The 27,198-nt window shown below is 39.6% G+C and overlaps 1 protein-coding gene across 2 annotated transcripts in view; it reads right to left on the reverse strand.

The window, feature by feature from the left end:
* The window catches only part of tecta (tectorin alpha), a 119,569-nt gene that overhangs the window by 63,647 nt on the left and 28,724 nt on the right, over positions 1–27,198 (reverse strand). Inside the window, exons 8-9 of one of the 2 annotated variants that reach the window (XM_072913762.1) lie at positions 25,767–25,886; positions 12,298–12,320 (exon numbers count right to left, since the gene is read on the reverse strand). In XM_072913762.1, coding sequence (XP_072769863.1) covers positions 12,298–12,320; positions 25,767–25,886 — 143 coding nt within the window. Of the gene's footprint in view, positions 1–12,297; positions 12,321–14,515; positions 15,819–25,766; positions 25,887–27,198 lie in introns of those variants that run through there. The other variant, XM_061962836.2, reaches the window with a different exon arrangement.

The following is a 27,198-nucleotide window of genomic DNA, read 5'->3' on the forward strand; positions in this document are numbered from 1 at the left end:
GCCAGTAAATTAGAATATTTTGAAAAACTTGTTTATTTCAGTAATTGCATTCAAAAGGTGTAACTTGTACATTATATTTATTCATTGCACACAGACTGATGCATTCAAATGTTTATTTCATTTAATTTTGATGATTTGAAGTGGCAACAAATGAAAATCCAAAATTCCGTGTGTCACAAAATTAGAATATTACTTAAGGCTAATACAAAAAAGGGATTTTTAGAAATGTTGGCCAACTGAAAAGTATGAAAATGAAAAATATGAGCATGTACAATACTCAATACTTGGTTGGAGCTCCTTTTGCCTCAATTACTGCGTTAATGCGGCGTGGCATGGAGTCGATGAGTTTCTGGCACTGCTCAGGTGTTATGAGAGCCCAGGTTGCTCTGATAGTGGCCTTCAACTCTTCTGCGTTTTTGGGTCTGGCATTCTGCATCTTCCTTTTCACAATACCCCACAGATTTTCTATGGGGCTAAGGTCAGGGGAGTTGGCGGGCCAATTTAGAACAGAAATACCATGGTCCGTAAACCAGGCACGGGTAGATTTTGCGCTGTGTGCAGGCGCCAAGTCCTGTTGGAACTTGAAATCTCCATCTCCATAGAGCAGGTCAGCAGCAGGAAGCATGAAGTGCTCTAAAACTTGCTGGTAGACGGCTGCGTTGACCCTGGATCTCAGGAAACAGAGTGGACCGACGCCAGCAGATGACATGGCACCCCAAACCATCACTGATGGTGGAAACTTTACACTAGACTTCAGGCAACGTGGATCCTGTGCCTCTCCTGTCTTCCTCCAGACTCTGGGACCTCGATTTCCAAAGGAAATGCAAAATTTGCTTTCGTCAGAAAACATGACTTTGGACCACTCAGCAGCAGTCCAGCTCTTTTTTTCCTTAGCCCAGGTGAGACGCTTTTCGCGCTGTTTCTTGGTCAACAGTGGCTTGACACGAGGTATGCGGCAGTTGAAACCCATGTCTTTCAAGCGTCTCTTGGTGGTGGATCTTGAAGCACTGACTCCAGCAGCTGTCCACTCCTTCTGAATCTCCCCCACATTTTTGAATGGGTTTTTTTTCACAATCTTGACCAGGGCGCGGTGATCCCTATCGCTTGTACACTTTTTCTGACCACAGTTTTTCCTTCCCTTTGCCTCTCCATTATTGTGTTTGGACACAGAGCTCTGCCAGCCTCTTCAGCAATAACCTTTTGTGTCTTTCCCTCCTTGTGCAATGTGTCGATGGTTGCCTTTTGGACAGCTGTCAAATCTGAAGTATTCCCCATGTTTGTGTAGGCTTCAGAACTGGACTGAGAGACCATTTAAAGCCCTTTGCAGGTGTTTTGAGTTAATCAGCTGATTAGTTTGTGGCACCAGGTGTCTTCAAAATTTAACCCTTACACAATATTCTAATTTTGTGACACACGGAATTTTGGATTTTCATTTGTTGCCACTTCAAATCATCAAAATTAAATGAAATAAACATTTGAATGCATCAGTCTGTGTGCAATGAATAAATATAATGTACAAGTTACACCTTTTGAATGCAATTACTGAAATAAATCAAGTTTTTCAAAATATTCTAATTTACTGGCTTTTACCTGTGTGTGTATATATATATATATATATATATATATATATATATATATATATATATATATATATATATATATATATATATTTCTCATAAATAAAAAGACATACATGTTAACTTCACCAGGTGTGAATGATTGATGGGTTCTACATGTAAAGCGACTTTTGGTACTTAGAAAAGCGCTATATAAATCCCAGTTATTATTATTATTATTATTAACTCAACTCTTGGTCCGCCAAAGAATCCCTTGATCAAAGTACAGTGTTTTACTTTGCTATATTCAAACACAGTGTTACTGTTCAAACGGTGTGTGACCAAAAACATTAAATATACTCGTTAAGTCTGGGATTCTCTGCTCAGGCTGCAACTTCGGATAAGCGGAAAAAGGATGGATGGGTGGACTCGTTAAATAAAACTTCCGCGTAGTTTTCAATGAATACTAAAGCCTACTACGCTACTGTATTTTAATGTTGCTCATTATGGTGGTGTGTTTTAGGAGATGCTACTTGGTGAAAAAAAGCTTGAGAGCCACTGAACTTAAGTATGAATTAGGCTTTTTCTTTGAAATACAAACATTTTGGGGGGAAAAACCACTACATTTGGAGAAAGAGTACATGTAAAATGAAAAGCATGTATCTCATCTTTTAGAATAAAACATTTATGTATCTTTGTGTAAATTGCAATAGGGCTGGCCTGTGTGTGACCTTGTACGCATTGACTCACTGAAAGTATTTATTCTTCCTTCTCGTTGCTCATTTAACAATGCACCGTTGTCCCCCGTGTGGGCACTTTCCACTGAGTGGCGTCATATGCTCTCACCCCTCTCCGAGCTGAGCTTACTCCCTCCCTCCCTCCCTCCCGCCTGGTATTCAGTGTATAAAGAATAACGCAGCTCTCTTCCTATTGCACATTCCTTACATACTTTGCAATTAATGTGACCCGTGCCTTTATTGAACCTTTATTGAGCCATTAAATCTAAGAAAGACAATTTTGTTTGACTACTTTAGAGAACATTTCCAATACAGTACCTGGGGAAAACACATAAAACATGACTTTTAAATGTATATCAAGGTACTGAATGTTACATGAAAACCAAGTAACTCAATTCTCTGCAATGGAAAAAACAACCAAAATGACTTACTCATTTTTTGAATGAGGGGAATCATTTATTTTCCCAAATTGGAGATGCAGCCGATTTTATTTAAAAAAATTTTTTTAGAAAATGAAGACTAATACATTACAAATATGAAGCTAAATCGCTAAGTAAATTTATTTTTAGAGATGAATATATATATATATATATATATATATATATATATATATATAATTATAATTATAATACTTTATTTCATTTAAATTAATATCCAGAGAAAAAAGTGCATATTCAGAGTTTGTGCTTTTCAACTAAACTGTTTTTAGGGTCTATGAATAAGTACAGTGTAATTATAATAATAATTATAAGTGTATGTATATATATATATATATATATATATATATATATATATATATATATATATATATATATATATATAATAGGGCAGCACGGTGGAAGAGGGGTTAGTGCATCTGCCTCACAATACGAAGGTCCTGAGTAGGCTTGGGTTCAATCCTGGGCTCGGGATCTTTCTGTGTGGAGTTTGCATGTTCTCCCCGTGACTGCGTGGGTTCTACTCCGGCTTCCTCCCACCTCCAAAGACATGCACCTGGGGATAAGTTGATTGGCAACAATAAAAAATTGGCCCTAGTGTGTGAATGTGAGTGTGAATGTTGTCTGTCTATCTGTGTTGGCCCTGCGATGAGGTGGCGACTTGTCCAGGGTGTACCCCGCCTTCCGCCCGATTGTAGCTGAGATAGGCTCCAGCGCCCCCCGCGACCCCAAAGGGAATAAGCGGTAGAAAATGGATGGATGGATGTATATATATATAATAACAACATTCATATATATATATATATATATATATATATATGTATATATATATATATATATATATAATGTATATATATATATATATATATATAATATATATATATATATATAATTAAAATACACTTTTGTATCATTATTATTTTTTATTTAAATTAATATCCAGAGAAAAAAGTGGATATTCAGAGTTTGTGCTTTTCAACTAAACTGTTTTTAGGGTCTATGAATAAGTACAGTATAATTATAAGTATATATATAATAATAACATTATAATATATATGTGGGTATATATATATATATATAACATATATGTAATGACAACATTCATATATATATATTTATATTTATATAACATTAATATATATTTATATATATATATGTATAATAATAACATTCATATATATATATATATATATATATATATATATATATATATATAATTATAATACACGTTTTTAATCGTTATTATTTTTTATTTAAATTAATATCCAGAGAAAAAAGTGCATTTTCAGAGTTTGTGCTTTTCAACTAAACTGTTTTTAGGGTCTATGAATAAGTACAGTATAATTATAACAATAATTATAAGTATATATATATATATATAAAATAATAACATTATAATATATACATATATATATATATATATATATATATATATATATATATATATATATATATCCATCCATTTTCTACCGCTTATTCCCTTTTGGGGTCGCTGGAGCCTATCTCAGCTACAATCGGGCAAAAGGCGGGGTACACCCTGGACAAGTCGCCACCGCATCGCAGGGCCAACACAGATAGACAGACAACATTCACACTCACATTCACACACTAGGGCCAATTTTATTGTTGCCAATCAACTTATCCCCAGGTGCATGTCTTTGGAGGTGGGAGGAAGCCGGAGTAGAACCCACGCAGTCACGGGGAGAACATGCAAACTCCACACAGAAAGATCCCGAGCCCAGGATTGAACCCAAGACTACTCAGGACCTTCGTATTGTGAGGCAGATGCACTAACCCCTCTGCCACCGTGAAGTTAATATATATATATATATATATATATATATATATATATATATATATATATATAAAATAACATAATATATATGTATATATATATATATATGTAATGACATCATTCATATATATATATTTATATATATATATATAACATTAATATATATTTATATATATATGTATAATAATAACATTCATATATATATATAATTATAATACACTTTTTTAATCGTTATTATTTTTTATATAAATTAATATCCAGAGAAAAAAGTGCATATTCAGAGTTTGTGCTTTTCAACGAAACTGTTTTTTAGGGTCTATGAATAAGTACAGTATAATCATAATAATAATTATATATATATATATAATAACATTATAATATATATGTGTATATATATGTGTATATATATACATATATATATAATAATAATAACATGAATATATATATATATTTTATATATATATATATATATATATATATATATATATATATATATATATATATATATATATATATATATATATATATATATATATATATAATACACTTTTTTTAATCATTATTATTTTTTAATTAAAATGTATATCCAGAGAAGAACGTGCATATTCAGAGTTTGTGCTTTTCAACTAAACTGTTTTTTAGAGTCTATGATTAAAAACACAAGCTTATAATTGGAATTAATCACAAACTTGGTTTTGCTTTGAACCCAAACGGAGTAAATGACACATTTCATGCACACATTAATGACGACATACACTGAGGACATTCATTTGCTGGCAAAAAATACGAATGAAAAGTAATAAACCCTGATTTAGTGCATCTGAGCTGACTAAAAACAAATGGTAAGAAATTGTGTCTTTTCATGTTCTCTGTTAGCTAGAGTTACACAATTAGCATGAGGCACTTTGGACATTTGCCTCATTTAGGAGTTACACAAGACACGTAGATGCTGCCAGATAGTGAGGGAATCTCAGGTGAATGTGCAGTGATGGTCTGGGGAGGAAGGGCTTGGGGGCATTGAGTCTGGCTTTGTTGCAGGAGGACAGTGGGAGTCATTGGAGCTGCGGGAGGGGGATGATGTGTGAAAGGCTCCAAGAGTGAGGGGGATGATGTGTGAAAGGCTCCAAGAGTGAGGGGGATGATGTGTGAAAGGCTCCAAGAGTGAGGCCAGGACCCTCAGTGCCATTAAGAAGCAGCACAAGGCTGAGGAGCCAAAAGAATCAGCATTAATCCACACATCCTCTCAAGACGGGGGTGAAAAACGTCGTAAAAAGACACAAAAACAACAACAGCACGGGTAGGGGTGGGTACATTTGAACCGATACGGTACCAATGTCCGGTATCTGGGAATCAATACCAGTACTCAACTGTACCAATTATTGGTACTTTAATAAATATCAATTGTTTGACAAGCTGTAGAAAATGGATGTTTGATAATCATTTTTTTACCGTAACATTTAAAAAAAAGGCTGATTACGATAAATGTGCTGTTGTTATATCTAGTTTTCTTATCAAATTCAGTCATTTTTACCTATACACACATACTGTATATACATACACATATATGTATACAGACACACACACACATTTTTATACATATATACATACATACACATATATACACGTTTATATACATATATATATATATATACATACATATATACACACACATACAGTATACATACACACGTATATACTTTATACACACACATATACTTATATATATATACACACACACATTTATAAATACACACACACAAACATATATACAAACACATACTCATATATGCATAGATACATATATAAATATACACACATATATATATACATACATATATATATGATATTTATAAATATATACATATTATATATACATATATGTATATATAAATAATATTTACACATTATATATATATATATAATATGTATATATATACAGTACATATTATATATAGATACATATAATATATATAAACATATTATATACATGGTATATATATACATAGTATGTATACATATATACACATATATAATATATACTTATACATATAATATATATATGTATATACGTATATATGTATATACATACATATATGTATATATGTATGTATATACATATGTACATAAGTATATACATATGTATGTATATATGTAGGGCAGCACGGTGGAAGAGGGGTTAGTGCATCTGCCTCACAATACGAAGGTCCTGAGTAGTCTTGGGTTCAATCCCGGGCTCGGGATCTTTCTGTGTGGAGTTTGCATGTTCTCCCCGTGACTGCGTGGGTTCCCTCCGGGTACTCCGGCTTCCTCCCACCTCCAAAAACATGCACCTGGGGATAGGTTGATTGGCAACACTAAATTGGCCCTAGTGTGTGAATGTGAGTGTGAATGTTGTCTATCTGTGTTGGCCCTGCGATGAGGTGGCGACTTGTCCAGGGTGTACTCCGCCTTCCGCCCGATTGTAGCTGAGATTGGCTCCAGCTACCGCGACCCCGAAGGGAATAAGCGGTAGAAAATGGATGGATGGATATACATATGTATATATGTACATATGTATACATACGTGTATATGTATCAGTGATGTGCGGTCACTAGAGGCAGGTGAGGCCCCGCCTCATGGAAAGAAAAAAAATGTAAAAAGAAAACAAATGAATTAAATTGTTATATTATATTATTATTATTATTATTATATTGTTATATTCAGTGATTATACTATAAAGTTATTTTCCATTTAACTTCACCAGTTTTCGATTATTTGTATTCAAAATCGCTGAATTTTCACATTTGCCGTTCAAATACTGAGAAGAGACTTGAGGTGATCAGCAGCCAGTTGAGGCACGTCACTCAGTGCCTCACCATGGATTGTGCAATGACTCGGCTAACTGCTGGCCTGCTGTGCAGTGAGACCGTATTGCTATATGAATTATATTATACATTTCCATAGTTTAGTTAGCTGAGGTATATAATGTACAGTGTATTTTGTCAACAACTGTATGTGTGTAACGTATTTCTTGTGCTGAGCAATCATAAAACTGCTGCGAAGACGCACTGTGTGAGGCTCGCAGTAATCCCGCCTCCTGGTGCCGGTTAATGCACCCCCGTGCAGAGTGCACCCCCCGACGGGAGGGCCACACCAACCAAAGCCCACACCCAAACCCTCCACGTGCAAGACCGAATCCACCCAAAAAAAGTCACTTAAGAAGCCAAAAAGTGCAAAAACAACAATGCTCGCGCCGGAGGAGCCGTGAACGATGCAGGGACACAACATTAGGTACACCTGCAGACTGCAGCACGGATTTCATATTTCATTCATTCACAACTCCTCCAACACGAACACCACTGTTCCCACACTTATAAGTAAAGGTAAGACCATAATAAGGTTTTTTTAATTAAATGTGCTTTTTTGTGTGCTACAGTTTGTATGTGTAAAGTTAAAGTTAAGTTAAAGTACCAATGATTGTCACACACACACTAGGTGTGGTGAAATGTGTCCTCTTCTTCACCCCCTGGGAGGTGAGGGGAGCAGTGGGCAGCAGCAGCGCCGCGCCCGGGAATAATTGTTGGTGATTTAACCCCCAATTCCAAGCCTTGATGCTGAGTGCCAAGCAGGGAAGAATGCTGGTATGAGCTTTTAAACATAACCCGTTAACTGCTGCCAATCAAATGGTGAATAAAATACTCTTTGTTTGTAAATCTGACTGTGAAGTCAGTGCCTCACCAGCCATCAACCTCACCGCACGTCACTGATACATATATATATATATACTGTATATATGTATATATATATATGTTTCTTTACATGTGGTCGGCATTCGGCCCACAAAATTTTTTTTTTAATCCAAATGCGGCCCCCAAGTGAACAAGTTTAGACACCCATCATATCGTATACCGTGCAAGCCTCGTTCCCAGTGTCCCACACTTTCAGTCCCTAGAAAAAAGTGCTATATAAATCCAACCAATTATTATTTTGACTATTTTGCCATTTCCCATCCTTGTTAACAAATAATCTTGTGTTATGGTTCCCAACTAGATGATCGACTTTTTGAATGAAAATAAACCACGTGGAAAGAACCTATAAGAACCAGCGAAGGTGTCCAGTTTGCTTCTCACAGTTTCTATAGACGACATCTAAGGAGGCTTTAGGTCTTTTTTTTTTTTTCCCCCCCAAAATAAAACCTCTTAACTTGTCACCTGATGCAGTCCGTCAAGGCATACAACAGCATGGTGACTTCTGGAGAAGCCATCAAGCCTGACCTTGACAAAGACAGGATACCCGTCAGTCACCCAATCCCCGCCGCAGAGTCCAGATCCTATTCAAGCCCTGATCCCGGACGTCGCCTGTGCCCCGTCCTGGCCTCTTCACAGCCCCCAGTCACCACTGGACTAACCTTCTTCTAGAAACCCAAACCTTCTCATGGCCCCCGGACTCCTTCATCTAAGCCCGGGGTGTCCAAAGTGTGGCCTGGGGTCCATTTTTGATCCAAGGAAAAAGTTGCAATGTTGAGTCTAATAACACAAAGCTGCCATGCAGACTAGTTGTCTTCAAAGCTGTCATTGCTCCAAATATAATAATGAATCAAAATGAATTATTGGTCTACAAGGCTCCAATCACTTCACATCAAGAAGCACTGAAAGTAAGAAACAAAAGTGAGACTTTTTAAACATTTTTATGAGTAGGGCTCTTTTGGGTTCCCAATCATTTTTGTGGGACTTTTTTTTGTTTAAAGCTGTCATTACTCAAAAAATAATAATGAATCAAAATCAATGTTGCAATGAATTATTGACCTATTCAAGGCTCCAATTAGTTTCAAATCAAATATTCCACTTTAAAAAAAAATTGGGGAAAATACAGCATTATTTTGTCCATAAAAAATATTTGACAAAAATAAAAAGTGTGACTTTTTAACACTTTTATGAGTTGGGCCCTTTTGGGTCCCCAATAATTTTAATGGGACTTTTTTTTTTTTAAGCGGCCATAAGTGACGTCACACAATTCAAACTGTAAATGGATATTCCATCATTAAAACAAACAACAGAGTGAACTTGCAAGCGACCAAAACAAGGGTTAAAGACCCTGCAGTTGGAAGAGTTGGAAGCACAAAAACTGGTGGGAATGTCCCAGAAACATGACCCAGACTTTTTTCATTTGCATTAGTTAGCCAGCTGTTTTGAAGCTTGGGACTAATGACAACAGCACAGACAGATGATGATCATTTATTTATTTAACATAAGCATAAACATTATACATAAAGTACATCTGTGAAAATGGCCTCATGATGTTGACGAAACAAAAAAATCCCCACCAACATAATAAACCCGTAAGATATAAATGAACACACCAGGCGCACCATGAACAGTCATGGTAGCGAGAGTGCAATATGAACATTGTACTTAAAGCAATACATTTCATTCATAAACATTATTTCCTCTTTTGTTTTATCATCACCCCAAAGCGTATTCATTCCCGTCCACAGTAGGGAAAAAAAAACAAAATCTGTTTTTCATTCTTTTGTATGTGGAATCTTAAATTCCCACGTAAGACACCAACAATGTTACAAAAACACCTTTAAAAGAGCAATTTTTTTGGAATATATATGCAAACCAACACCTTATGGCAACCTGATCACCTTCCCTCGTCAGCATTCACTCAAGAACATCAAGAACTACGACTAAAACATCTCCAGTTTTGCGCTGAACAAAGCAAGTGGACATTTCAGGACAGGCAAGCTTCACTTTTCACTCGCAGCCATTTAAGTTTACACCCAAAACACAAATCTGTGGCTTGTTTCATCCATCGGACAGCTCTCCGCAGACAAAAAAAACGCCCCAAATTGCCTCGAAACCAAGAGAAGCTTTCCTTTAGTCTCTGTGGGTTTACGGAGTTCTCCCGGGTTCGCCAAGAAAAGGACGTATTGCCAGGACCAGGTCACCGAAGAAACGGCTTATACATCTAAAGTGACGGTAGTGACTTGGCTATTTCCACTGCTTCTCATTGAGTCACTTCGTGAAGAAGTCACCACGCTCGGCTAGTTGTTGGGCCGGTCGGTACAGGGGGGAAATCCCAAAGTGGCTCAATCGGAATGAGACACGCTCATAGAAAAACCATGATACTGGTGGTGGCTGATAAGTTTATCTGTAAGGAGAATCAGGGCAGTGAGAGCCAAGTGGAGACTGCAGAGTCTAATAAAGCAGCGTCCAAAGCTATGGTCGTGGTGTGATTGGAACCTCCACTTATCAAGTACGAGGAGTTTCCTCAGAGTATTGGAACATCCACTGATGAACCTCCACTGATAAAGTACGAGGAGTTTCCTCGTAGTATTGGAATCTCCACAGATGAAGTACGAGGAGTTTCCTCGTAGTATTGGAACCTCCACTGATGAAGTACGAGGAGTTTCCTCGACCTCCACTGAAGAAGTACGAGGAGTTTCCTTGTAGTATTGGAATCTTCACTGATGAAATTCAAAGAGTTTCCTCGTAGTGTTGGAACCTCCACTGATGAAGTACGAGGACTTTCCTCGTGGTATTGGAAACTTCAATGATGAAGTTCGAAGAGTTTCCTCGTAGTATTGGAACAGCCACTGATGAAGTACGAGGAGTTTCCTCGTAGTATTGGAATCTCCACTGATGAAGTTCAAAGAGTTTCCTCGTAGTATTGGAATCTCCACGGATGAAGTTCGAAGAGTTTCCTCCGAGTATTGGAACCTCCACTGATGAAGTACGAGGAGTTTCCTCGACCTCCACTGAAGAAGTACGAGGAGTTTCCTTGTAGTATTGGAATCTTCACTGATGAAATTCAAAGAGTTTCCTCGTAGTGTTGGAACCTCCACTGATGAAGTACGAGGACTTTCCTCGTGGTATTGGAAACTTCAATGATGAAGTTCGAAGAGTTTCCTCGTAGTATTGGAACAGCCACTGATGAAGTACGAGGAGTTTTCTCGGAGTATTGGAATCTCCACTTATGAAGTACGAGGAGTTTCCTCGTAGTATTGGAACCTCCACTGATGAAGTACGAGGAGTTTCCTCGACCTCCACTGATTTAGTACGAGGAGTTTCCTTGTAGTATTGGAATCTCCACTGATGAAATTCGAAGAGTTTCCTCGAAGTATTGGAACCTCCACTGATGAAGTACAAAGAGTTGCCTCGGAGTATTGGAACCTCCACTGATAAACTATGAGGAGTTTCCTCCAAGTATTGGAACATCCACTGATGAACCTCCACTGATATGAGGAGTTTCCTCGTAGTATTGTAACCTTCACTGATGAAGTACGAGGAGTTTCCTTGTAGTATTGGAATCTCCACTGATGAAATTCAAAGAGTTTCCTCGTAGTGTTGGAACCTCCACTGATGAAGTACGAGGACTTTCCTCGTGGTATTGGAAACTTCAATGATGAAGTTCGAAGAGTTTACTCGTAGTATTGGAACAGCCACTGATGAAGTACGAGGAGTTTCCTCGTAGTATTGGAATCTCCACTGATGAAGTTCGAAGAGTTTCCTCCGAGTATTGGAACCTCCACTGATGAAGTACGAGGAGTTTCCTCCGAGTATTGGAATCTCCACTGATGAAGTACGAGGAGTTTTCTCGGAGTATTGGAATCTCCACTTATGAAGTACAAGGAGTTTCCTCGTAGTATTGGAACCTCCACTGATGAAGTACGAGGAGTTTCCTTGTAGTATTGGAATCTCCACTCATGAAATTCGAAGAGTTTCCTCGAATTATTGGAACCTCCACTGATGAAGTACAAAGAGTTTCCTCGGAGTATTGGAACCTCCACTGATAAAGTACGAGGAGTTTCCTCTAAGTATTGGAACCTCCACTGATGAAGTTCAAAGAGTTTCCTCGTAGTATTGGTACCTCCACTGATGAAGTACGAGGAGTTTCCTCGACCTCAACTGATGAAGTACGAAGAGTTACCTCGACCTCCACTGATGAAGTACGAGGAGTTTTCTCGTAGTATTGGAACCTCCACTGATGAAGTATGAAGAGTTTCCTCGTAGTATTGGAACCTCCACTGATGAAGTACGAGGAGTTTCCTCATGGTATCTGTTTTGCTGGATTGTGCAGTGGAAAACGAGGATAAATTAAGGTTCTTGACAAATCCAGTTGAAGAGAAGGCCCAAAGTGGTTCTACTCTATGTGTTTCTAGTCGGTCGGACCTTATATCCTTTAGAAAATCATAGGATGTACAAGTCATCTTTGGATTAATGCCACTTTTCCACTGCATGGTATCAACTCACAATTGGGGCGGTCGGTATAGAAAACAGTTGAATTGAGATGACCTGAGAACATGAGGAGAACGAAGGTGGCTATGGGTAAGGGTGATGTGGATGCTAGTGGAGACTTTGGGCCTGGTTTACTAAGGTTTGCATGTACAGGGTTTCCTCTACACTGCCAAGATACCTGTGGTGGTGGGGGCGTGGTTATGAGCGTGGTCACTGTGCCGTCATCAAGTAATTTGCTATGATATGATTTTCTTTAGAAAGGCTCCAAAAATGTATACAAACATTTAAAACAAATCTGTTTTTACTAATTAGTATTAACATATTTTTTTATCGTTTTGCTATATTTTCAATTGTTGCTGCTTTTTGTACGAGGTACTTTGTGGAGATTTTTTCAAGTGTTTACAGACTTACATTTTTTTTTTTTTTTAAACAACTAGTAACACATCTAGCATCTTCTTCTGGTATTATAGAATGTACTCGTGTTTAGAGACTATCTTCTGTCCCTTGATGTCCCTGACTAAAGACTTTCTTCCTTCCGACTTCCGGCAACAAATGCGTGCTCCTACTTCTGGAAACAAACGCGAGTGTGTTGTAATCAAGGCAGACTTGGTAACAAGACAACGAAGACGAATATTCTTGGGACAAATGAGGTCTCACAACCTTATCTTTTTGAAGCTGAATATACAGAGGATGAACTGCTGCTTCTGAAAGCGAGCACAGAGTGAGTGAGTGAAACGGAGCGGACAGAAGCCGAAAGAGTGAGGTCGACGCGACTTAACGCTGTAAATGTGGAACTTGCCAACAGAAATTGATTTTTTACCCAAAGTCAACTTAAAAAAATATTCCCGGCCAGCTGGATCAAACAGTCAACTGTCCCATCGACTGAGTACGTAGGCTAATACTTTACAGATACTGTAATATGATTATTCATGTTTTCAGTCAATACTGATTGGTGTCCTATCGCAGTGTTGTGTATTACAAATTCTAAAGCCATTCAACTGCTGACGCAAAAGCTAGCTTGGGTCTTGCTGTGGCTAAATTACGGCTAATGCTGTAGCATGCCGCCCCAAGATGGTGTTACTACGCTCGATAAATACTTTCTCAGCGTTCGCTCTTACAATAACAATGTCGCTACTGCTTGGTTGTTATACGGGTTACGGAACGTAAATGCAGTTTTGTTGACGGTTGGAGGCCACGCCCCCTCCAGCTCCATGCGGACCTGAGTCCGCTTTCCCACAATAAAAAGAACGTCTACAGTAAAGCAGTCCGTCTGCCGTAAACAGCAATGTTGTGACACTCTTAAACAGGACAATACTGCCATCTAGTGCATTTGATGAAAGCACTTTTGTGCGTGCCACACAACAATGCATCATCAGAGAGGGTGTTCAGCATGGTTAGAAAGATAGTGACAGAGAATAGAAAAAGGATGGACAATTCAACCCTTAACTCAACAATGAGTAGATGAGTGTTATGTGTGTGTATATGTGTAAATAAATGAACACTGAAATTCAAGTATTTCTTTTATTTATATATATATATATTTATATATATATATATATATATATATATATATATATATAAAAAAAAAAAAAAAAAATATATATATATATATATATATCCATCCATCCATTTTCTACCGCTTATTCCCTTCGGGGTCGCGGGGATATATATATATGAAATACTTGACTTGGTGAATTCTAGCTGTAAATATACTCCTCCCCTCTTAACCACGCCCCCAACAACGCCCCCGCCCCAACCACGCCCCCTGTCACCCACCCCCCGAAATTGGAGGTCTCAAGGTTGGCAAGTATGTAGTAGATCAAACTCAACACGCCCACTAATAAATAGTACTTGCAATTTTATAGTTTGCACACGCTGTTTAGCATGCGGGATGCGGATCTTAGTAAATCAGGCCCTTTGTCGGAACACCATGTGCATTTTCTGGTATTTCAAGAGATGACCAGTTGCAATGAACAAAAGACCCCTCCGTCTCGAAAGCTCTGGACAATCCAGATCAGTTGAAAAGTCCAAGGTTTTTCTTCTGTAAAAAGTTTCCAGCAAGTGGGAACTCATTTCCTCCCTGTAAAGGAATCCTGTGATTTAGGAGGGGGAGCGGAGAGGGGGAGTCCATGGGCCAGTGGGAGAGGCCAGGACCTGGCATCCTGTGAAAGAGCAGACACTGGAGGTGTCAGGTTTGTGAGGAGCAATGTAAGAAGCATTCAGGTTCATTCGGATAGGCAGGTTGGAGTGGGTGGTCTCCTCCTCCTCCTCGGTGAGGAAGTGACCTGACACTGCAGCAGGCGTTTGGTTACCGTACAGTCGGGAATCTCTGCACAAAACTGGAGGATTATGGCTCAATACTCAAAACTGCTGTTTTTGAGCTTCCGCATAACGGCGGTTCTTTCGATCAGTAGCTCTAAGACAACAACACATCTTTTGCAGTAAACGGGCATCTCCAAGTTGGTACTGGTCATTTGTCCATTTTCTCTACTCAAAATCAATCAAAGGACTGGTTCAGTTTTTCACAAAAGCTACAACTTGGTTTCTGAAAACATCCCCAGTGTCCAACTGGTAGACAAACAGTCCAAGTAGGGACTTCTGTCCTGACGTAAGGCCGACCCAGAGTGACACTTTTTTCTTTTTTTTTTCTTTTTCTTTTAAATTGAATGAAAAAAACAAATTCAATCCAGTAAGAGTTCAGGGAGTACCCCCGAGTGTCCTCCTACCTCAATGATCCGAGGAGCTGCAGCGACTTTTCACCTTGGGCACCACGAGTATCTCGTCCCCGTCCCGGATGCTGTACGAGTGGAGGGCCCGGCAACCGCACTTCAGCTCCTCGGGCCCGAACACAGAGCACATGTCCCGGTTGATGTAGAAGAGCCGGACGCCGTTGGTGGGAAGCTGCAGCAGCGACCTCAGCTGCTTCTTCAGGTCGCCCACCGTCAGCTCCAGGCGGAGGTTCACCGCTTCCACCTTGTCGCCCCAGCGCACGTCCACCATGGTGCTCTGGGGGCTCAGGTCCACGTCGGCCAGCGGGGCCAGCTGACCGTACTTGGATACAAGCTCGTGGTACCTGTCGAGAAGAGCAGCAAATTATACACTGCAAAAACTCAAATCTAAGTAAGATTAAATATCTCAAATAAGGGTTATATTTGCTTATTTTCTGTCTGATAAGATCATTCTTTTTCTTTTTTTTTTAGAATATTGTTTTGTTTTAGACATGTATCTCGTGCGCACGAGATACATGTCTAAACATTTTTTTTTTTTAATTATAATTTATTTTTTATAACTTTATAAAAAGTTTCTTCTTCAGGTAGCGAAAACTAAATTGAAGAAGAAACTGAAGCTATTGAGCCATATCGCTTTGAACCGTATGCAAGCGAAACCCACGAAAACGACACGACAGCCAGCGACACGGGAGAAAGCGAGGACGATTTCGGCGATCGCCTTCTAACCAACGATTGGTATGTGTTTGTTTGGCATTAAAGGAAACTAACAACTATGAACTAGGTTTACAGCATATGAAATACATTTGGCAACAACATGCACTTTGAGAGTGCAGACAGTAATTTTCATCAATTAACCAGTTTTGGAGTTAATGTCAGCAGGCCAGGGAAGCTAGGGTCGATAGGGGGTTTAGCTCGCTCGTCTGCGGGAACAAACTGCCGCCATTGCTTGCCGTGCTACCGAGGTCCTTTGTCCCTGAATTGCTCACACACTCCGGCAGATTCAATGGGGGTCTGGCGGCAGATTTCTTTGACTTTATGGTTGGAAATGCATCTGCTTTGAGTGTCGCAGGATATCCACACATTCTTGCCATCTCTGTCGTAGCATAGCTTTCGTCGGTAAAGTGTGCGGAACAAACGTCCAATTTCTTGCCACTTTGGCATCTTTGGGCCACTGGTGCAACTTGAATCCGTCCCTGTTCGTGTTGTTACACCCTCCGACAACACACCGACGAGGCATGATGTCTCCAAGGTACGGAAAACAGTCGAAAAAACGGAAAATAACAGAGCTGATTTGACTCGGTGTTTGAGAAAATGGCGGATTGCTTCCCGATGTGACGTCATCGCTCCGACAGCGAATATTAGAAAGGCGTTTAATTTGCCAAAATTCACCCATTTAGAGTTGGGAAAGCGTTTAAAAAAATATATGGTCTTTTTTCTGCAACATCAAGGTATATATTGACGCTTACATAGGTCTGGTGATAATGTTCCCCTTTAAGACCGCGTCGCTGTTAATAAATGGCGACAGGTGTGGACACTGCTTGTCTCCCTGGAGTCACACTAGCAGGACTAACGGCTAGCCATCGTACCAGTAGAGTTAAAAAAACAAGTTGCCTCTATATTGAAGCTGATATCATATATATCTGATTTATGACACCAAAAGACTTCCAAAGTTTGCGAATAAATAGATATGATCCAAATAAAATCAATCTCGGCAAGATTCCCGAGCCATTTTGAGAGATAATGAGGAACCAAGTCACGTGATCATGAAAAAAATGCACAGAAATGAATAAATAGAGCTATAGCCTATAGGCATCATGTAATGAGAACAAGATGACATGTTAACACTAAAAATAATTTAAAAAAAAACCCACAATGATTTGTCTTTAAATATAATGGAAAAAGTTTAGTTGGCTTTTATAGTTAGACCATTTCAATGGAAATGACATCACGTCACATTCACACACACCCTGGGACCCCATTATTGCGAGGAGATTGTCAACTTGTGGGGATATCTATATTTTCCCGGAAATAATGAATAATTACCGTATTTTCCGGACCATAGGGCACACCGGATTATAGGGCGCACTGCCGATGAATGGTCTATTTTCGATCTTCTTTCGATTATAGCCATACTTGCCAACCTTGAGACCTCCGATTTCGGGAGGTGGGGTAGGGGGGTCCGGGCGTGGTTGGCGGCATGGTTAAGAGGGGAGGAGTATATTTACAGCTAGAATTCACCAAGTCAAGTATTTCATACATATATATATATATATATATATATATATATATATATATATAAGAAATACTTGACTTTCAGTGAATTCTAGCTATATATATTTATATTTATATTATTATATATATATATATATATATATATATATATATATATATATATATATATATATATATATATATATATATATATATATATATATAAAAAAGAGAAATACTTGAATTTCAGTGTTCATTTATTTCCACATATACACACACATAACACTCATCTACTCATTGTTGAGTTAAGGGTTGAATTGTCCATCCTTGTTCTATTCTCTGTCACTATTTTTCTAACCATGCTGAACACCCTCTCTGATGGTGCATTCTGCTTCGTCTCCTTGTTGTGTGCGTAGTTGTGCACTGCACTCTCTAAAAGCCGTAGATGTTATTGTCACATATGCATGCACACTAGATGGCAGTATTGTCCTGTTTAAGAGTGTCACAACATTGCTGTTTACGGCAGACAAACTGCCTTACGGTAGACGAAAAGGTGACTGCTGTTGTTGTGTGTTGTTACCACACTGGGAGGACGTTAATGAAACTGTTTAACAATAAACCCACATAAGAAACCAAGAACTCACCCTCGATCATTCTACAGTTATAACGTGATTGGGCAGGCACGCTGTTTATATTGTGGGAAAGCGGACGTGAAAACAGGCTGTCAACACGTCACTCAGGTCCGCCTGAAAATCGGGAGATTTTCGGGAGAAAATTTGTCCCGGTAGGTTTTCGGGAGAGGCGCTGAATTTCGGGAGTTTCCCGGAAAATCCGGGAGGGTTGGCAAGTATGATTATAGCGCACATTAAAGGAGTCTTTTTTTTTTCTTCTAAATGTAAAACCCTTCCTTGTGGTCTACATAACATGTGATGGTAGTTCTTTAGTCAAAATGTTGCATAGATGATGTTTTACACATCATCTTCAAGTCGCTTTCAGACAGTCGCTTCAGGATGCGCCGTTTTGTGGGCGGTCTTATTTACGTGGCTCACCTTCGGCAGCGTCTTCTCCCCGTCATCTTTGTTGTAGCGGTGTAGCGTGCAAGGACGGGAGTGGAAGAAGTGTCAAAAGATGGCGCTAACTGTTTTAATGACATTCAGACTTTACTTCAATCAATGACGGAGCAGCATCTCCTCATCCGGAAACAACAACAACATCGGAAATGTGTCCCGTGAAAAACCGTCCGACTGGAACTGTCTAATAACTAAAGTTACTTGGGTGAATAATGTAAACTCACTACACCGGTATGTTTTAGCGCTTTCATGGCGAGTTTACTGACAGATCTAAGAACTTTACGCTACTTTATATTAGTAATGGCAACAGCGGAGGATGAATGTCCCATAACAAGAAGATAGAGAAAAAGAAGATGATTATCGACGACGGTGTTTTTTTCAGGATTTATGCAGATCCCAAATACAGATCAGCAGGTACCAGAAGGTAGGAGAAGTTGATTTTGCATTATATCGGGAAACAAAACGGCAGATAATATGTCTTACCTTACTTATACACACGCCATAATAATACTCGTATGTTGAAGCACAGTACAATCCATCAAGCGTTGCGGCTTCATAGCTTACCAAAGTCGTATCAAAACATTTTGATAGATTTTTGAGCGCCGTGTAATCTTCTATATTTTCAATGGAACATATAAAATGTTGGTAATGTTTACTTGAGTCATATTGCCGTCATAGTGCAGTCTACACGTATCTCTTATGTTTGACTGCCATCTACTAGTTACACTTATTACCAAATAAAATTGCTTCGAGGTCGGTAAGCAAAACCAGAATTATTCCGTACATTAGGCACACCAGGTTATAAGGTTCACTGTCGAGTTTTGAGGAAAAGAAAAAAGGATTTCAAGTGCGCCTTATAGTCCGGAAAATAAGGTAATCTTGGTGTGCACCAAATCAGTACAATTTGGAATTCCGCCAGGAAAATCTGTCTGGAACAAATCTATAGACATGCATGTCTCCGTCGTGGCTGCTCAGTACAACACAGGTAAGATGACAATAGGTAGCGAGCTAAGGGCTAATACCGTACTACACTGGAAAGTCCTGGGACGTTAAAGTGCATCCGGCAGTGGAGGCTCCTCTATGGGGTCTTGGGGCACTAGGAGGTTAACCCCTTTACTACTGTTACCCCAGGTGGCCCTTGGCAAAGGCCTGGTACCTGACTGCCCCCTAGCCAGGGATACGGTGAAAACCTCAACGGCGGAGCAGGCGGAAGACGGTAGATTTAAGAAATACCACAACGGCTGCGAGGCGGAAGAAGGCTGCAGCAGAAAAGGGTCCCCAGTTGTCTTGGTCTCCATGCCACTGGACCCTGACCCGTTTCCTTTAAGGTTCGTGTGGTGACTGTCTGTGCACCAGTCTCCCCACGTAAAACAAAGTCACGCACAGGCATCCCCCATAAAGGGATACACCCCTACCAGGAGGATCGTCATACTCGTTCGAGTGACCGCCGATGACGCTGGAAAGAGTCTCTCCCGCTCTTACAATAACAACGTCACTAAAGCTTGGACATTATACAAGTTATGGAACGTAAATGAAGTATTGTTGGCGGTTTTTGAATTCATTTTAAAAGTGATTTAGAGGTAGAACTGATAGCTCCCATTAGCCGCATTGTTAGCCACCGAACGAGCCGAGTTTTACGAATGAGAACGCGAAAAAAAAACAAAAAAAAAACTTTTGACTTCTTGTCTCTCATAAGGATTGTGAACAATAGGCAAAATTCCCAAAAAAAGTGCAGTTCTTGGTAGTGATGTTTGAATGACTTCCGATTGGAACATTTGCTTCTAAACCAGAAGAAAGTGATTCCAGGTGTAACATGGATCATGTCATCAGCTGTGGTGCCATCCAAAAACAAATCATCTCCTCACTTTTTACTTTATAGCTTTGATGACAAAGTAGATGCATGCATTCAAAAAAAACAAATCAATCCGCTACCTCGTGTATCACTTTTCCCCAATCGGAGAATTCCCAGCACAAAGGAGTCATTGAGGTGGGAGAGAGTGGGAGCATTGTCCCCCAAAGGTTGGTCTTACCCCCCCACCCCGTTTGGGGACTACACATTCCCTCGTTAACATTCTGCACAGGTTAAGTGGAATGGCGGCGTGTGCGATCATGTGACCAGTGTACCGTACACGTGATGGTTCATAGACACTAGATCAAGAACTTTTGACTTTGGGCTAATTCATTTTGGCCGGGGGCCGAAAGCCGACTGCATGTAAAGTAACAATATATATAACCTATAATACATACACCGCTCAAAAGTTTGGGGTCACATTGAAATGTCCTTATTTTTGAAGGAAAAGCACTGTACTTTTCAATGAAGATAACTTTCAACTAGTCCTAACTTTAAAGAAATACACTCTATACATTCGACCGTGTCCCTCGGGAAGTCCTGTGGGGAGTGCTCAGAGAGTATGGGGTATCGGACTGTCTGATTGTGGCAGTCCGCTCCCTGTATGATCAGTGCCAGAGCTTGGTCCGCATTGCCGGTAGTAAGTCGGACACGTTTCCAGTGAGGGTTGGACTCCGCCAAGGCTGCCCTTTGTCACCCATTCTGTTCTGAACTTTTATGGACAGAATTTCTAGGCGCAGTCAAGGCGTTGAGGGGATCCTGTTTGGTGGCTGCAGGATTAGGTCTCTGCTTTTTAAACATGATGTGGTCCTGATGGCTTCATCTGGCCAGGATCTTCAGCTCTCACTGGATCGGTTCGCAGCCGAGTGTGAAGCGACTGGGATGAGAATCAGCACCTCCAAGTCCGAGTCCATGGTTCTCGCCCGGAAAAGGGTGGAGTGCCATCTCCGGGTTGGGGAGGAGATCTTGCCCCAAGTGGAGGAGTTCAAGTACCTCGGAGTCTTGTTCACGAGTGAGGGAAGAGTGGATCGTGAGATCGACAGGCGGATCGGTGCGGCGTCTTCAGTAATGCGGACGCTGTATCGATCCGTTGTGGTGAAGAAGGAGCTGAGCCGGAAGGCAAAGCTCTCAATTTACCGGTCGATCTACGTTCCCATCCTCACCTATGGTCATGAGCTTTGGGTTATGACCGAAAGGACAAGATCACGGGTACAAGCGGCCCAAATGAGTTTCCTCCGCCGGGTGGCGGGGCTCTCCCTTAGAGATAGGGTGAGAAGCTCTGTCATCCGGGGGGAGCTCAAAGTAAAGCCGCTGCTCCTCCACATGGAGAGGAGTCAGATGAGGTGGTTCGGGCATCTGGTCAGGATGCCACCCGATCGCCTCCCTAGGGAGGTGTTTAGGGCACGTCCGACCGGTAGGAGGCCACGGGGAAGACCCAGGACACGTTGGGAAGACTATGTCTCCCAGCTGGCCTGGGAACGCCTCGGGGTCCCACAGGAAGAGCTGGACAAAGTGGCTGGGGAGAGGGAAGTCTGGGCTTCCCTGCTTAGGCTGCTGCCCCCGCGACCCGACCTCGGATAAGCGGAAGAAGATGGATGGCACTCTATACATTGCTAATGTGCTAAATGACTATTCGAGCTGCAAATGTCTGGTTTTTGGTGCAATATCTACATAGGTGTAGAGAGGCCCATTTCCAGCAACTATCAGTCCAGTGTTCTAATGATACAATGTGTTTGCTCATTGGCTCAGAAGGCTAATTGATGATTAGAAAACGCTTGTGCAATCATGTACACACATCTGAAAACAGTTTAGCTCGTTACAGAAGCTACAAAACTGACCTTCCTTTGAGCAGATTGAGTTTCTGGAGCATCACATTTGTGGGGTCAATTAAACGCTCAAAATGGCCAGAAAAAGAGAACTTTCATCTGAAACTCGACAGTCTATTCTTGTTCTTAGAAATGAAGGCTATTCCATGCGAGAAATTGCTAAGAAATTGAAGATTTCCTACAACGGTGTGTACTACTCCCTTCAGAGGACAGCACAAACAGGCTCTAACCAGATAATATCGGACTGCCGATATTATCGGCCGCTAAATGCTTTAACATGTAATATCGGAAATTATCGGTATCGGTTTCAAAAAGTAAAATGTATGACTTTTTAAAACGCCGCTGTGTACACGGACGTAGGGCGCCAATAAACCTTAAAGGCACTGCCTTTGCGTGCCGGCCCAATAACATAATATCTACGGCTTTTCACACACACACAAGTGAATGCAAGGCATACTTGATCAACAGCCATACAGGTCACACTGAGGGTGGCCGTATAAACAACTTTAACACTGTTACAAATATGCGCCACACTGTAAACCCACACCAAACAAGAATGACAAACACATTTCGGGAGAACATTCGCACCGTAACACAACATAAACACAACAGAACAAATACCCAGAACCCCTTGCAGCACTAACTCTTCTGGGACGCTACAATATACCCCCCACCCCAACCCCACCCACCTCAACCTCCTCATGCTCTCTCAGGGAAAGCATGTCCCAAATTCCAAGCTGCTGTTTTGAGGCATGTTAAAAAAAAATAATGCACTTTGTGACTTCAATAATAAATATGGCATTTTTTTCCATAACTTGAGTTGATTTATTTTGGAAAACTTTGTTACATTGTTTAATGCATCCAGCGGGGCATCACAACAAAATTAGGCCTAATAATGTGTTAATTCCACGACTGTATATATCGGTATCAGTTGATATCGGAATCAGTAATTAAGAGTTGGACAATATTGGATTATCGGCAAAAAAGCCATTATCGGACACCTCTAATTTTTTATGGACTTTTTTTTGAATAACTGCAAAGTTAAGTGGGCAGGTCGTGTTATGTGTGACCACGTGTGTTGACTTTTTGGCTTGGTTGCATTTGTATTTTTTTTGGCGCCATGAGTAGGGAAGGTTGTTTGGATAGAGCGGGGGTCGGCAACGCGCGGCTAGTGGCCCCCTTGAGCTTTTTCAAAAATGTATGAAAAATGGAAAAAGATGAGGAAAAAAAAAAATAATTGTTTTAATATGGTTTCTGTAGGAGGACAAACATGACACAAACCTTCCTAATTGTTAGAAATCACACTGTTTACATGAAACATGTTTCACTGATGAGAGTATTTGGCGCGCGCCATTTTGTCCTAAATCCGGAAGTCCTTGAACGCACCGTAGTTTGTTTACATGTACAACTTTCCTGACGCTGCCACAGAAAGACGTGTTTTATGCCACTCCTACTTTGTCTCTATTTGTCCATCAAACGTTTTATGCTGTGCGTGAATTCACAAAATGTGAGCTTTGTTGATGTTATTGACTTGTGTGGAGTGCTAATCAGACATATTTGGTCACTGCATGACTGCAAGCTAATCGATGCTAACATGCTATTTATGCTAGCTGTATGTACATATTGCATCATATGTTAGGTGTATTTGAGCTCATTCATTTGTAGTTTCCGTTTCCTTCAACTTGGACACACACTTCTTTACCTTTGGCCATTTTAAGCCAGTAATTCCAGGAGTTCTCATCCTCTGAAAAGTCTTTGTTTTGGTCATGTTTTCCAATGTTGTAAAAATGTGTAGAATAGATATTTCATTTCAACATTTCTGCATCAGCCTGCGACACAGTCATTTTGATAGTAGGCTAATATAGCTAATCATGTGTTGCCTTCATTTTAACACTTATATAAATAAGGCTTTACATTTTTTGCAGCTCCAGACAAATTTTTATTTGGTATTTTTGGTCCAATATGGCTCTTTCAAAATTGTAGGTTGCCGACCCCTGGGATAGGGTCATATAAGTCAAATGCGGTGCTGCCATCGTTACAAAACACAATTCAAAGTAATTGCCCCGGATTTACTCGCGCTGTCCACAAGATAGCTGCAAAATTTTAGCAATTATATTGTCCATTTTTTGATTTGGAAACACCCCGCTGGTCAGATTTTTTATTAAACTCATAACATCTCACGGGCCAAACTGAAGATCCCGGCGGGCTTTAGTTTAGACCAGACCTGGGCAAATTATGGCCCGGGGGCCACATGCGGCCCGTGGAGCTTTTCAATCTGGCCCGCCGGAAATTCCCAAATAATTGTTTTAGATCTTTAAGATGGAAGGTGTAGCTGCCATTATGATGTGCACTCATGTTTTCTAATGACCGTCCATCCATCCATCCATTTTCTACCGCTTATTCCCTTTGGGGTCGCTGGAGCCTATCTCAGCTACAATCGGGCGGAAGGCGGTGTACACCCTGGACAAGTCGCCACCTCATCGCAGGGCTCTAATGACCGTAAATCTTCAACTATACAAAGTATTTCAATGGTTGGAATCTGCGCTTATGGATGATACACCAGTTACTTTGGTAATCTAATTAGTTACTATGTAATCTAATTAGTTACTATAGTAATCTACGTCACAGCAGCTCAGATGAGGCACCAAGCAGTGTGGGCGGGAAGTGTTTCCACAGACGCAGAAGGAGATTTTTCACAACAAAGTTCTAAAGCTTAGTGATATATAGAATAGAAAGTACTTTATTGATCCCTGGGGGAAATTCAGCAAATATCAGATGTATCAGATTGTAGGTGGGTTTATTGTGTACCCTTCACGTTCATATTTCACTGTTTGTTTCATCTTTGTTGCGTTTCACTTGATTGTAAAATATGTCGATTGAAAGGGGGTGTGACATTCATATTTTGTCAATATTCAGTGTTTTATCGTTTATAGAAAAATGTAAAATTCCATTACGTTTTTTATGACGTTTTTAGCATTCAATCAGACATTATTGTGAGGTTTTATGTAAGTGTTCCTAAAAATAGATATACCGGCCCCCAGACACATTTTCTTCCTCTAAATGTGGCCCCCGATTCAAAATAATTGCCCAGGCCTGGTTTAGACACACCTGCACAAGATGGAATTATTTATTTCTTCAAAATGTTAACTTCTTATTCAAATTGTAATGCGGTTAGAGTCATGTATATATTATAAAAGCATGCATGCCACCTCGTGGATTGGCCTGGATTTATCTTCAAACAATGAATTTTATGTCATTTATTTGACAATATTATTTTATTTTCCTGTCACGCTTCTTTAAGTGGCCCTAACCTTGAGTGAGCGCAGGATTCCGTACCTTTCTGGACGTTTCTGTTCCGGACAGTCTTGGTAGTAGTACCTGACGAAGAACCTCTCTGCGTCTTCCCTCTCGTTATCGGACACCGCACCTCCGTTCAGCACCAAGATTGTTGGCAGTCTGCAAAGGAAAAATGCAGCAGAATCTTGAACAGTTTGCGTCGAAAACCTGACAGCAACAAATAAAAACAACACGTTTTATTGCTTTTGGTTGTGATTTTTATTCAAGTAAAAAATGTTGCCAACAGACAAATTATATCTTATTGTTCTTATTGGTTTGTTTCATTGAACTTAAGAGATTTACCATTTTTCATTCCAATTATAGTGTTAAAATATACGAGAAATACAAGTTTATTGCAATTGTACGGAGCCCCTAAAGGGACATGGGGGAAATTTTATTTATTTATATATATATATATATATTTTTTTTTAGACATGTATCTCGTAACTTTCTTGTGCGCACGAGAAAGTTTTTATAAAGTTATAAAAAAATATATACGGTATATATTTTTTATTTTTTTTAGACATGTGTCTCGTGTGCACGAGATACATGTCGAAAGTAATTTTTTTAGACATGTAAAAAATAACTTGTGCGCAAAAAAAAAATGTTACAAATCTTTTTTTTTTTTTAGAATACTGTTTTTTTTTAGACATGTATCTCGTGCGCACCAGATACATTTTCTAAAAAAAATTAAGAAATTATAATTTATTTTTTATAACTTTATAAAAAGTTTCTTGTGCGCACGAGATACATGTCTAAAAAAAAAAATGTTTTTAATTTAAATTTCCCCCATGTCCCTTTAGGGGCTCCGTACAATTGAAAGGATTTCCATGCATTATTGTTATGTATTATCATTACATCAATGGTTAATAATGGCAAAAATATTGTATATATTTTTTATTTTTTTTAGACATGTATCTCGTGCGCACGAGATACATGTCTAAAAAAAAACTTAAAAAATTAAAAAATTAAAATTTATTTTTTATAACTTTATAAAACGTTTCTTGTGCGCACGAGATACATGTCTAAAAAAAAATGTTTTTAATTTAAATTTCCCCCATGTCCCTTTAGGGGCTCCGTACAATTGAAAGGATTTCCATGCATTATTGATTGATTGATTGAATAATTTGTAGGTCAAGCAAAATATATTATGCGCCCAGGCCTACCTCAGCCAGGAGGATATATTTTCATGAAACTTTCATGAAATGTCAAAAATCGGATGAAGAACAAGTTATTACATTTTTGGGGGCTGATCCGGATCATTTCTACTACGTGACCTTACGTTTGTTTTGCCAAGTATTAAAATGAGCTGCCTTTTTTTTTTAATGAAATAAACTGCTGTTCTAAATGTGTCCACTGGATGTCACAATAGCAATTCTGTTAGGCAAGCAAACGGTTTATACCGGGGCCAAGCAAGAGGTACACAGTAAAG

Source organism: Nerophis lumbriciformis, linkage group LG09, assembly GCF_033978685.3.
Source record: "Nerophis lumbriciformis linkage group LG09, RoL_Nlum_v2.1, whole genome shotgun sequence".
NCBI classification, from domain to species: Eukaryota; Metazoa; Chordata; class Actinopteri; order Syngnathiformes; family Syngnathidae; genus Nerophis; species Nerophis lumbriciformis.